At 41.8% G+C, this 12,307-nt stretch overlaps 1 protein-coding gene across 2 annotated transcripts in view; it reads right to left on the bottom strand.

The window, feature by feature from the left end:
* Positions 1-5,092: 5,092 nt before the first annotated feature.
* The window catches only part of VEGFD (vascular endothelial growth factor D), a 38,120-nt gene continuing 30,905 nt past the window's right edge, over positions 5,093-12,307 (bottom strand). Inside the window, exons 5-8 of one of the 2 annotated variants that reach the window (XM_081809138.1) lie at positions 12,098-12,198; positions 11,821-11,883; positions 6,542-6,737; positions 5,093-5,750 (exon numbers count right to left, since the gene is read on the bottom strand). In XM_081809138.1, the coding sequence (XP_081665264.1) occupies positions 5,627-5,750; positions 6,542-6,737; positions 11,821-11,883; positions 12,098-12,198 (484 nt within the window). In that variant the 3' untranslated portion in view covers positions 5,093-5,626. The remainder of the gene's footprint in view (positions 5,751-6,541; positions 6,738-11,820; positions 11,884-12,097; positions 12,199-12,307) is intronic. The other variant, XM_081809139.1, reaches the window with a different exon arrangement.

Genomic DNA, 12,307 nt, shown 5'->3' with positions numbered 1-12,307 from the left:
GCACTGGGCGGGGGGGAGGGAGTCTGCTTGAAGATTCTCTCTCTCTGCCCCTTCTCTCTCTCTCCCTCCGTCCCTCTAAAACTAAATAAATAAATCTTTTTTAAAAATTACAGTTCAGTGATATAATTCAAAGAGCATTTTGATTGTAGGATTTGAAGTGTATCAGTGAGTTAACTTTAATGAGTTGAAGTTATTTAAGTCAAGTAGGAATAGATACGCTGCACTAATATTGAAGCATCAGAGAATAAAGATAATGAAGGCTCAAGGATACTTATTCAAGCTTAATAAGTTGCAGTTGGTTGCCCAGATCGCACCAACACTACCAGATGCTACAGCATTGCTTTGGTCTCCTTTTCATTTTTGCGATAGGTTTTAAGACACAGGGTGTGGGCAGAGACCCTGGAAAGTATAGTAAGCCCATTTCTTGATCCCCTGGTTTGCCAGTGCCATAGTTCTAATCACAATACCCATTTGAAATTCTAAGGTCCTGATGCCAATATTCCTTCAAAAGAGTTGTGATCTTTTTTCAAAACAGAATATTTTCTACCTTTATCATCAAACATTTACTGAGTGCCGACTCCGTGGAAGGCTTTGTGGGGAATACAAGGAATATTAAACATAGTCCCTATGTTTTAAAAGTTTTTTTAAATCCTTCCTAGCTTTTATATACCTTTTGCAATAGTAAAAAGCAATCCAGTTTCCTTGAAATGTTCTTTGTGTTTTAAATACTGTAGGAGAGGCTGACCTTTATAAATAATTAATAAAGGCACACTGTTGCTGAGTCTCTGTGGTGGGGGAGAGGGCTGAGAAAACTACAGGCTGTTCCAGTGACGTGTATAGGTTCTGGCAGTCTGAAAACATTGAAATTCATTCATCATGCTCCAGTCTCTGACCTAGGCACTGAGCATTAAAGGCAAAAAAAAATCATAATTCTGCACATGGCTCACAATCTCATGTGGGTATGAGACTCTATTTATAGTCAGTTAAAATTTAAGGCTACTTTCTAAAAGTCAAAGCAAAGTTGTAGCATCAGGATTAAGTTATAAAACTAGGGATAATTCTAATTATAGTGTGCTGCTTAAATGTATGGAATCAAGGTGTGCTTTTAGAGAATTTTCTTAGAAACTACTAAAATTAAAGTAAAATACTTACAGGCAGTGTATTCTGATTACACTTAGTAAAATATGAGGGCAGTCAGTACCAGTTGTGGTATAAAATGGCCTATAAATGGAGAAGGTATAAAATAAATGTCGATATCCCCTTCCCTTGAAATCAAGCTCTTTGTAAATTCAACTCCAAGCTCCCTTGGATAATTTTGGAGTGGGAAGGCCACATATTTGTATCGAGAGCCTCCTATCTATGTACAAGACACGAGGCAGGGAAATTCTGGCACGAGCTTTACACCCAAGGAACCAAGACGGAGTTAAGGCATACCTGTGAGAAAAGGTAGGAAGTGATAAGCACTGTAAGAGAACTACAAGAAAAACACTGGGAGTTCAGAGGGAAAGAGTATTTCTAGCTGCCAGCATTCAGCGTAGAAGTAAAAGGTGCTCATGCAACTGTTGGGAGCAAGATCATTCCAAGAACAATAGGAACAAGGTAGAGAGACAGGTGCTGACTGTCCAGTGTATACTACTGTGTGGTTTTGCAGGGGATGAGGGCGGGTGGGGGGGGGGATTCAGACAGGACAACGGTGGCATTTCCAGCAAAAGTTGAAGCAAACTGGTGGAGGATCTTCCTGAGGAAAATGGACTGGATGTTGAGCCAGACTTGCAGCCGAAATAATATTTTCAATTAACATCTTGAGACGACTCACTCCCCATTCTGCTTCAAAAAGAAAAAGAGATATGAGAAAATCAAAATGTTATAGCTGTGATTTAAAAAAGAACAAAGATTTCCGCGTGCCGGAAAGAGAACCAAAATGCAAAATGGTAATCCAACCAAAGCCACCACAGGTCCTGGACTCTGTATGTGGAAGCAGGGAGACATGAACAGGGTTCAGCTCTTGAAGAATGACAAAGACTAAGGGCTCTGCATGTGGCTAGAGACAGGAACCAGGCTTGTAGGAGGCGTTTACATTGGCAGGGGAGGCGTTTACATTGGCGGCTTTCAATGAACCACCTTCCAGTATTCACACTCTTATCTTATCCCCTCCGACACTGACTCCAGGCTGGGCTGTGTGACTTGCTTGGCCAATGGGTCATCAGTAAATGAGAGGCAGCAGAAGCTTAAGTAGTAAGTGCTTATGCACAGAGGAATGACCTAATGGATACTCTCCTCTTGATCGCCAATGGCTATGCAGCAAAGAAGCTCAGGCAAGATACTGAATGATGAAAAGCCACCTGGAGAGAGGCCGTGGAGAATGAGAGTTCATCCTGGGCTTCCACAAAATTAATGTAATACTTCTTTATTATTTATTGATTATTATTTATTAGGTACCTACTAAATGTAAGCCACTGTTTTCACACTGAGGATTATGAGTAAATTAGACAAAGTCCAGCTCTTGTTGACCAAGTGACCAAATCCATTAAGGTCACAATTTTCACCAAACTACTACTTTCCTTGAAAGCCTTAAAATGGGGGCCTCCTGGCTGGCTCAGTCAGTAGAGTGTGTGACTCTTCATCTCCGAGTCACAAGTTCGAGCCCCACATTGGGGATAGAGTTTACTTAAAAAAAAAAAAAAAAAGCCTTAAAATGGATGATTTGTGTCATCTCCTTGATCAAGTATCTCAGTATTTTAATCTCATCCAACTCTGACTGTTATGCTGTCTAATCTGTTTCCAACTCTAAAGGGCCTCCTGCCACACTGCTTTCTTTAGTCACAGATTTATGATCTGTGCTGCCCTATTAATACATTCTCTAGCCTTGTGGCTTAGATAATCAGAGACATCATGCATCACTCACATTTACTGTGTTTGCTTTAAGCTCTTGAGGCTTCCCACATATTTTTATTTTGCAACAAATTGAGAATTTTCAGCCCACATTCCAAAGCTGTTAGTATGACAAGGACTCCTGTACAATGACCAGTAAATTCTAATAAGGCAGTAGGCCAGTTATCCCACCTCCACCCTGAGGACCAGCCCCATCCCAGCTCAGACGCAGCCTCAGAGATCCAAGTGCACATCCCTTGGTAGTTACGGAGAGTTAGAAGTGCAAAGCCAGACAGTAAATAGTTTTGTCCTAGCCCAGAATTCTCTATTATATCCCCATCTAAATGGCAGTTAGGAAGCCAGAGCCACTAACCAAAACATGGTTTGAGTTGGTTTTAGGGAAGATCCGGGAATCCAGCATAAACCAAGAAATTTGCTCACAGTCATGCTTCTCTCTTTCAGGATGATCCCTTTAATTTGTAATTTACATTGTATTTTTCAAATTGTTTTCACTTTCCATAACTCAGGTGAAGTTAGCAACTCTGAGAGCAAGGAGAGGGGATTATCACCCACATTTGGCAGGTGTGGAAACTAAGGATCCATGGGGTTTCTCAGGCTCATAATGAGATTAGGTGGCAGAGCCTGTCCTTGGATTTAGACTCTCTTTTGACCAAAGATGAGCAAAGTGACTCCTTTGTGCAGTGTCCCTCGGGCTGCCTGTCTGCCCCAGCTCTCAGGGGAATTTGACCAACAACTACAGAGGAGGAGAGAGGGGTAGGAACTGAGTGAAGGAACACAGCTAGGAGTTGAATGCTAATGTGTTATGTACGAGCCCTTTCAGAAGGCTAGGAATCAAACAGTGAAACTAGAAGGAAGAAGGCCCTTTGGCTTGAAGGTCATAAAGCGGGGGCAAGAGGAACAGTTACAGGAGAGGGATGATTGGGCCAAAGCCAGCAAATGACAGAAGTGATAATGGCAGCACGATGGGGACTGGTCCCAAGCCAGGTCCAGATCAGCCGTGTCCCCAGGGCAGAGACTGAGAACTAAAGCCAGGAAAGGAACAGGGGCCCGGAGCCACAGGCCGCAGAGGACTTGGGTGAACAAGAGGAGAATTCAGGAACTGCTTAGGGACCGGGAGAGGAAGGGCAGGGATTTGGGCCAGGATCCAGCAATTCTACCATGCAGCATCAGGAGAAACAAAACTATTTTGCCGTGTTTGTTGGTTATCTTCTTCCCCCTTGTTATTGTACAGCTTGGGTAACACAATTTTGATCAGGACAGTTTCCAATTGTAAGGAGGTCGCAGTGTATGGAGAGAGAAGCATTAACACAGCTATTTACAAAAGTGATGAAGTGTTGTAATAGATTGTGTATCTATCGACCTTTCTATTTCTGCAAGATGCTGGGGAGGGCATCCATTTTTAAGTTATTTGCTAAACAACTTGATTCTGTGCATTAACTTTTTAATTTGCTAAAAACACTTAATACTCGTAAAGCTAGTTTCATTCTGCTAATGCTAACTCCCTCCGGTTTACCAAACTTTCAGTAAAGTCTATGCCATCAAAAAAGTATTTGTGGGAATATTTTGGAGAAAAAGCAAGGGAAGAGGCCCATGCTCCCTTCCTGGGTGGCCGTGGGACAGAGAGAAGAATCCCTTGGTCACGAGAAGGGAGACGTGAACGACCAGAGAACCAGTGCACAAAGTTGGAGCTGGAGGCACCCAGAAGACGCAAGTTCTCAAAGACATCAGGGGTTATCAGTGGGCTCTCCTCCATCATGAGATGTGGGTCAAGTGAAGTCAAATTGAATCTCAAAGCAAAGACAGCTGATTCTTGGGTCACACTTGCTTAACCGTATGTATGTATGTATGTATGTATGTATGTATGTATTGTTAAAGATGTTATATATCTATGACAGAGAGTGCGAGCATGAGGGTGGAGGGCAGAGAGAGAAGCAGACTCCCTGCTGAGCAGGGAGCCCGATGTGGGGCTCTATCCCAGGACCCTGGGATCATGACCTGAGCCGAAGGCAGACGCTTAACCTCATTTAGAATCTTAAACTTTCTGAGAGCTACTCCCCGGGCTTTCCCAAACTGACATCAAGTTTTGTTGTGCCCATGTCTCTCCCCATCCCTCCCCCTTCTCAATTCCTTTCTCTCTTTAAAACATGTTTTTGTCCTTTGGCATAAAATTTAGAGTGATACCATATTAAATAACACAAAATTCCATGGCCTGAATAATTATGTTTATTTTCTTTAAATACACTTAAATATGAAACAACAGACAGTAGTTCAGTAAACTCAAAACTACAAGCTGGACAGTAATCAGAAAATCAGGGCTGATCCTACAAATCGAAATCTGCATAATAAAGAGTCAGAATGATTCACAAGAGAGTTGCATTAGCAAAGGACTTGGAGACTATAAAATTGCCCCATGGGCTTGGAGTAATCAATCATATGGCCCCTCTGATTCTAGGATGATCAGACCCTTTTCATTCACCAAAAAAAAAAAAAGGTTTACACAGGTCCCCTCCTCTCCATTCTCGGTGTGCAGGGGCATCTCAGTTGGAAGACATCTGTCAGTGAACCAGGGAATTCTCAGCTGGTGTGCAATGGAAGAGTGATCTGGAGTCACTGTGGGACTATGGGTAAAACGGATTTTTTTCTAGTACCTGGGGAAAAAAAAAGTGACAGCAACTTGGCAAAGCAGCATGCTGTTTAAAATGTCAGGGATGGGGAACTTAGGAACAAATTTGAGTCAAGGATTTTCTTGACCGTGGAGCCCACAGGCAGCCTTCTTCTTTAGAAAGCGGCAATGCTTTGCACATGCTGGTTTTCCATTTGCACATGTTCTGGTGTGAAAGGGACATCTGTCCTCACAGCTGTTGCAAAAGAAAATAAACATGACAATTCAGAATAAAGGACTACATTCAAAGGACTAACTCTGTTCTGATTTGATTACGTTTATCCAAGTGAATTTTCCAGATATGTACTGAAAATGTCAATATAAAATCCTGAATGGTTATTCCACATGGATGCAAAATCTATGAAAGCCCAAACGGTAACCTGTAAGGGTTCTATTAATCAATAAATTTCTTGCTATATAAATCCAGTGCCAGCCCCTTCCTCAAAGAAAAAACAAACATAGTTAGGTGGACATATATTGAGAGAGATCGAACCAAAGAATCTGCTGATCTGAAACTCACCCCCCAAATAATTGTTTAAATCTCATCAATTAACTTTTTGCTGAAGATCCATACCCAACAATAGCAGGCAGGATTTTCTTTTTTTTTTTTTAAGATTGATTTATTTATTTGAGAGGAGGAGAGGGAGAGAGAAAGAGAGAGTCTCAAGCAGACTCCCCAGTGAGCGCAGAGCCTGACACGGGGCTCGATCCCAGGACCCCGAGATCAGGACCTGAGCTGAAACCAAGAGTCAGCCGCTTAACCAACTAAGCCACCCAGGCGCCCCAGGATTGTCTTGTTTTCACACTTAATCATCACTTTATATACTCTCACTTCATCCTCAGTTGCCAAACCTCTGTTTTACTATCCAAAAAAAGGGGCTTGGGCACTGCAAACAATGCTTTAAGAAGGAATCTCACCAAATCGGAAGGGCATTCACATTCAATGTCAGTGGGTCAAATGAAGATAAAAGTGAAAATGCCTTTGACCTGCAGGTTTCTGCGTGAAATATCTTGTGCTTCTGGCAGCAGCTCTCCAGGGTCTCTCTGCACTCCATACAACTGCAGTTTTCTGGGTGCTGGATGAGATCTCTGGGACACAGCGTCTTACAGACACACTCACAACGATCTTCGTCAAACTTCATGTGCGGCCCGCAGAGAGCCAGTTCCTGGAGATGAGAGTGGTCTAAACGGAAACAGAGAAGGGTTGCTCAAACGGCTGCCGCACAGATAACGTGGCATCAAAGCTGTTGTATACATTCCATTATTCTAAAAATAACTGGGATTCTCCTAATCTCCTTTCCTGTAGATTCTTGCTCCCTCATCTTTTCACGTGGTGAAGGAGGTTCACCTCTGATTTCATAATACAAACAGTGAATTCATGTGTTCTCTTAAGTTGGTGAGAAAGAGGCTATAAGCTGAATATTTTCGATAGCATTTTTAAAGAGATTTTTTGGTTGGTGACTTGTTACAAAATGCAAACTTTCACAACCAAGTATTAGGAATAAAACATAGGCTAGCTAAGAATTATGAGTCTGGTCCTTCCTAGTTTTTAGATGAAGATTAAAAGGAGGGAGGAACAGAGGTATTGGCATGATAGAAATACACCTCAGACCTTCCAGGCTGTGGAGAGAAACAGTGATGTATTTCCTCACCACAGATCACAACGCTGTTATAAAAGATACAACAATGATGATAAACTTTGATTCCACAGACATCTGTTGGAAGAATACATTCAGCTGAGAGGAGGGTCTGAGAGGTTTTTGACACACCGAGTTGACAGCTATTTCTTCTAGAAAGTGTACACAACAATTGGGTAACTACTGCTCCATGTCCAATTCTGATCATCAAGTTGACATTCAGTGCAGGAAATGGAAGAGATAGAAACTTGGGAAGAACTTGACTGTGACACTTGAGCATTCTTGAAGGTTCTGGAGGTCAGTACGTGGTGAGTTTCTTCCCCAAACCCACTTCTCTCCAAAATGGTGCCATCACTCCTGACTCTACTGCCATATTGGGTCTCATCACTTTGTCTACCTGGTTCTGCCATCCTGAATTTGTTCTATCATTTCCATCAACACTGCCACCCCCTCAATTCAGTCAGTACCCTTATATTTTTTGTGTAGATGGCTGTCACAGATCTTGCCATCACAAATTTTATCCCTTCAATCCATTTTCCACAATATTATTAAATGCAAATCTAATCGCATTGCTCTACTGCTTTAAGTTCCTTAAAAGTTTCCCAATAAAAGACTATCTTCCCACCAGGATATATGAGACCCTCCATGAACTAGAGCTTACTAACCTCCCAGGCTCATCTCTCTCCCTCTCCCCCGTCCCCCCCTTCATATATATCCTATGTTCCATCCATAGCAAATTATACTACTTTTTGTTCCCCTGATATGCCAGGGTCTCTCAGCTCCATGCTTTTGGCCTTGCCCTTCTCCCTGCCCGTCAGGTACCTCCCCAGGTAGCTTTCCCAACTTCTACAAGTTTAGCTAAGTGCCCTTACCCTGTGCGTATTTCCATCCTGTCCTTTCTTGCACTGTTTACATTTGTCTATTTCCTCTATGAATTAAAAATGCTGAAGGTTATGGGAATCGGAGCTCATCATTCTGACATAAAATAGGCACATGATAAATGTTGAGTTCATCTGCTGTAATAAAAGGGTCCTGAAACAGGCTCATGTATGAAGACTCTGAAGAATCCCAGCCATCGTTCCAAGACATTGAGTTAAACCATATGTTCTTGTCAATATCTGACCACTGATAGTATATCAAAATGGCAATCTCATGTTGTCTAATCTCATAGTTTTAACCGCTCTGTGGTTGATGATATTCAAGGAACCATGTGGAAAAGGTGTTGGAAGGCTAGATCTGGGGAGATTCTTGGAATTGCGTGAAGAGGAAAAAGGTGAGCTTTGTAAGCCATATGCCAATGAGGCAAATGCCACTTTTGGGCAAGTTGAGAATAGGTTGTTCCCATTGGATATTCTTTTCTGCCTTGTCAAAGATTAATTGACCATATAATTGTGGGTTCATTTCTGGGTTTTCTATTCTGTTCCATTGATCTATGTGTCTATTTTTGTGCCAGTACCATACTGTTTTGATGACTATAGCTTAATAATATAACTTCAAGGCTGGAATTGTCCATTGATTGATAAATGGATGAAGAAGAAGTGGTATATATGTATACAGTGGAATATTATTCAGCCACAAAAAAGAATGAAACCTTGCCATGTGCAACGACATGGATGGAGCTAGAGAGTATAAAGCTAAGTGAACTAAGTCAGAGAAAGACAAATACCTTATGATTTCACTCTTATGTGGAATGTAAGAAACAAAACAAACAAGCAAAGAGGAAAAAAAGAGGGAGAGAGATAAACCAAGAAACAGCCTCTTAACTCTAGAGAACAAACTAATGGTTACCCGAGGGGAGGTGGGTGAGGAGATGGGGGAAATAGGTGATGGGGATTAAGGAGGGCACTCGCTGTGATGAGCACCAGGTGATGTGGAATTCAAAAGAATTGCTGAATCACTGTATTGTGCACCTAAAACTACTCTAACAGTGTATTTTACCCCTATTGGAATTAAAATAAAAACTAAAAACAAAACAAAACAGATTGTTAAAGGATAGTTAAGTAGCTCTTAATAGATTAGCATGATTCACTGGGTTGCGGTAGAGATTCATTCAGACCACCTCAGGTAGAACCAGTGCCCTTCGATGCTTTAGGGAAACAGTCCCCTAGGTGTTTGTTGAGCTGCAGCAAGGTAGTTGGCAGAGGCTGGTTTGAATCCCTATAGGCATTAATTAAAAGTAACAGAGGGCGCCTGGGCGGCTCAGTTGGTTAAGCGACTGCCTTCGGCTCAGGTCATGATCTTGGAGTCCCGGGATCGAGTCCTGCATCGGGCTCCCTGCTCGGCAGGGAGTCTGCTTCTCCCTCTGACCCTCCTCCCTCTCATGCTCTCTGTCTCTCATTCTCTCTCTCTCAAATAAATAAATAAAATCTTTAAAAAAAAAAAAAAAGTAACAGAGACTGGGGCACCTGGCTGGCTCAGGTGGTAGAGCATGTGACTCTTGATCTCAGGGTCACGAGTTCGAGCCCCACTTTGGTGTAGAGATTACTTAAAAAAAAAAAAAAAAAAAAACAACAAGTACCAGAGACTGGGGTAGGAGAACTGAGTGAAGAAGCAACTAGCTAAGGGTGATACCCTGAAGTATTACATATTGATTTCAATCCTAGGGAGGTTGATGATGGAATGCCATGAGTTCTGTTCCCAGCCTTGTTTCATTCATCATTTTTCTCAATAAGCTCATGGACTTCTTCCAAATAAATTCTTGAAGTTGTGGCTATCTGGAAGAATTTAAAATAGAAAATGAGGACTCCCCAATTTTTCTTTTTTCTCTTTTGGTATTGTTTGTTGTAACACTTTAAAGCTATGATCTGAATCCAATGAGATGAAATTAAACTGGTCTTGGATTCACTAACCCACATGTGCTCGCTCATTCAGGGAAGAGAAGACATTGTGGATGGAGAAAAGGCAGTTGGCGTAACAGCCACATATGTGAAAAGGGTGTTTAGTGAACAGTAAACTCAGTATATGTCATCAGTTTGATGAGGCCACTGGAGGAGTGACCGTGATCTAGCTACCCCATGCCTCTCACTTCCATCACTGCTACAACTTCCCCCAAAGTCCCCTGCCGCCTTTCCTGCCCTGGGCCAACACATCCTCTTCTACCTTGTCACTGGTTGATTGTGTTAAAATTCAAATTGGTGCCGCCATGGGGTGCCTGGGTGGCTCAGTCCGTTAAGTGTCTGACTCTTGGTTTCAGCTCATGGTTCGTGATCTCATGGGTCATGAGCTAGAGCCCCCGTTGGGCTCCGTGTTCAGCGGGAAGTCTGCTTGAAGATTCTCTTCCCCTGCCCCTCCCCCAACTCATGTGCGTGCTCTTTCTCTCTCTCTAAAATAAATAAATAAATCTTTAAAAAAAAAATTCTAATTGGTGCTCTCACTCTCCGGCTTGAGCCAGTTGAGGGGTTTCCCTTTGCCCTTAGCATCACATCCAATCTCTGGGACAAGGTGCCCAAGGTCCCCTGTGAACCTCTCCAGCTTCCTCTCACATCTACCCAGCCCTCTCCCATTACGTTCGCACCATGCTGAACTTTTTTTTAGCACGCTGACATGCTACCTTCTCGCACTTCCAGTCCTGAGCGCTTATGTTTCCCCTGCTCAGAGCTCTTCTCTCCTTTCCTCAGCACACTCGTGCACCAGCTGAGTCCCTCCCCAGGATATCTCCTTTATTAATTGTATATTGATCTCATGTTGAAATGATTCTATTTTGATATGTTAGATTAAATAAAAATACATAAAAATTAAATTTACTTGTTCTTTTGACCTTCTTAATGTGAGTACTACAAAATGTAAGTTACATACATCACTCTCACTGTTGTTCCATTGGACAGTCCGGTTCTGGAGAGAGAGACTGAGGTTCAATATAGCTTACTAACTAAAAAGAGCGTGCCCAGGGTAACTGGGCTGCCTTGGTAGGTGGCAGGCTCCTCCATGACTGAGGTATATTCTAGCAGAGGATAATCTGAACACTTGGAGGGAAGGATGTAGATGACATTCAAAACCTGCATGAGCTTTCATGAAAGCATTTAGAAGGAAACTGAGAGACAGAAGTCTAGAAAATAGAATGTTATTTACGGTTTCTAGGACAGTATTGCATAGAGTTTAGTCCTTACAGAGTCTTGCTTGTAGATCATAGTTTAAAACAAGCAAGGTTCAAAGTGCACGACTCCTTGTGATTTTTTTCAGTGGAATCCTGTCATGTTCTCTGGGAAATAAATTTTAACAATGCATTCATTTTCAGCCAAAGAGTCATCACCAAACATCACAGCATTACGACTTCTGGGCAGTGATGACATTTGGTTCCCAACTCCTCTTAGCCCAATAGCTAGCCATGTTTTGTTTTTACTTTGCCCTAGTTTCAGAAAAAGTTTTCTCCTACTCCCCCTTTTTTTCTCAAATAATTGGCCTGTTTTCACATGCCACCGTTGAAAGAAACCAACAAGTCTAAAATTACTTTATGTTCCTGTGAGACTTTTATACAAATAAATTAAGTAAAATGTGGTTGACTAGTGTTTAGCTCTGAAGTGGCTTTCACGAAAGGCTTCCAGTGCCTTTCAAATCCAATGCTGTGGGATGCTCTCATCACTGGGCTTTTCTTTAAGATTAAAACGCAGAGTCATGCATCGGTAGACTTACTGTATAATGAGAACACAGAGGGCTCTGGAACCTGACTGCTTCTATCACTCTTAGCTGTGTAATCTGGAGAAAATGACAAGACATCTTGGTGTGTCCATTTTGTCATTGTAAAAGAAAGGGATAATAATAGTACATTACAGACTGTTGTGAGGATTAAATGAGTTAATACATCTAAAAGGCTTACAACATTGCCGGGTCATAGTAAGCGCTCAATAGATGTTAGTTACAATTGTTACTTTTATTATTACTATTATTATTTTCTTACTGTTATCATTACCTTCCATTCCAACAAGTGGATTCTCCTCCTGCAAAACACATTTACATTTGTCGCCATCCCACAGCATGTCAATAGGACAGAGTTTCTTAGAATGGGAACAGCTAGGAAAAGAAAACAATAAACCAGATTTAAAATCTTTCAAGGGCAATCATACCTTTGGGGCATTTTTAAAAAAAATGTTGAATACGTTTCTGAGTGGAGAATAGTTAA

Source organism: Leptonychotes weddellii, chromosome X (genome assembly GCF_054177405.1).
Source record: "Leptonychotes weddellii isolate Sample4059 chromosome X, ASM5417740v2, whole genome shotgun sequence".
NCBI lineage: Eukaryota > Metazoa > Chordata > Mammalia > Carnivora > Phocidae > Leptonychotes > Leptonychotes weddellii.
Note: the sequence above shows the minus strand (reverse complement) of the source record. Positions and strands in the feature narration are given on the sequence as shown.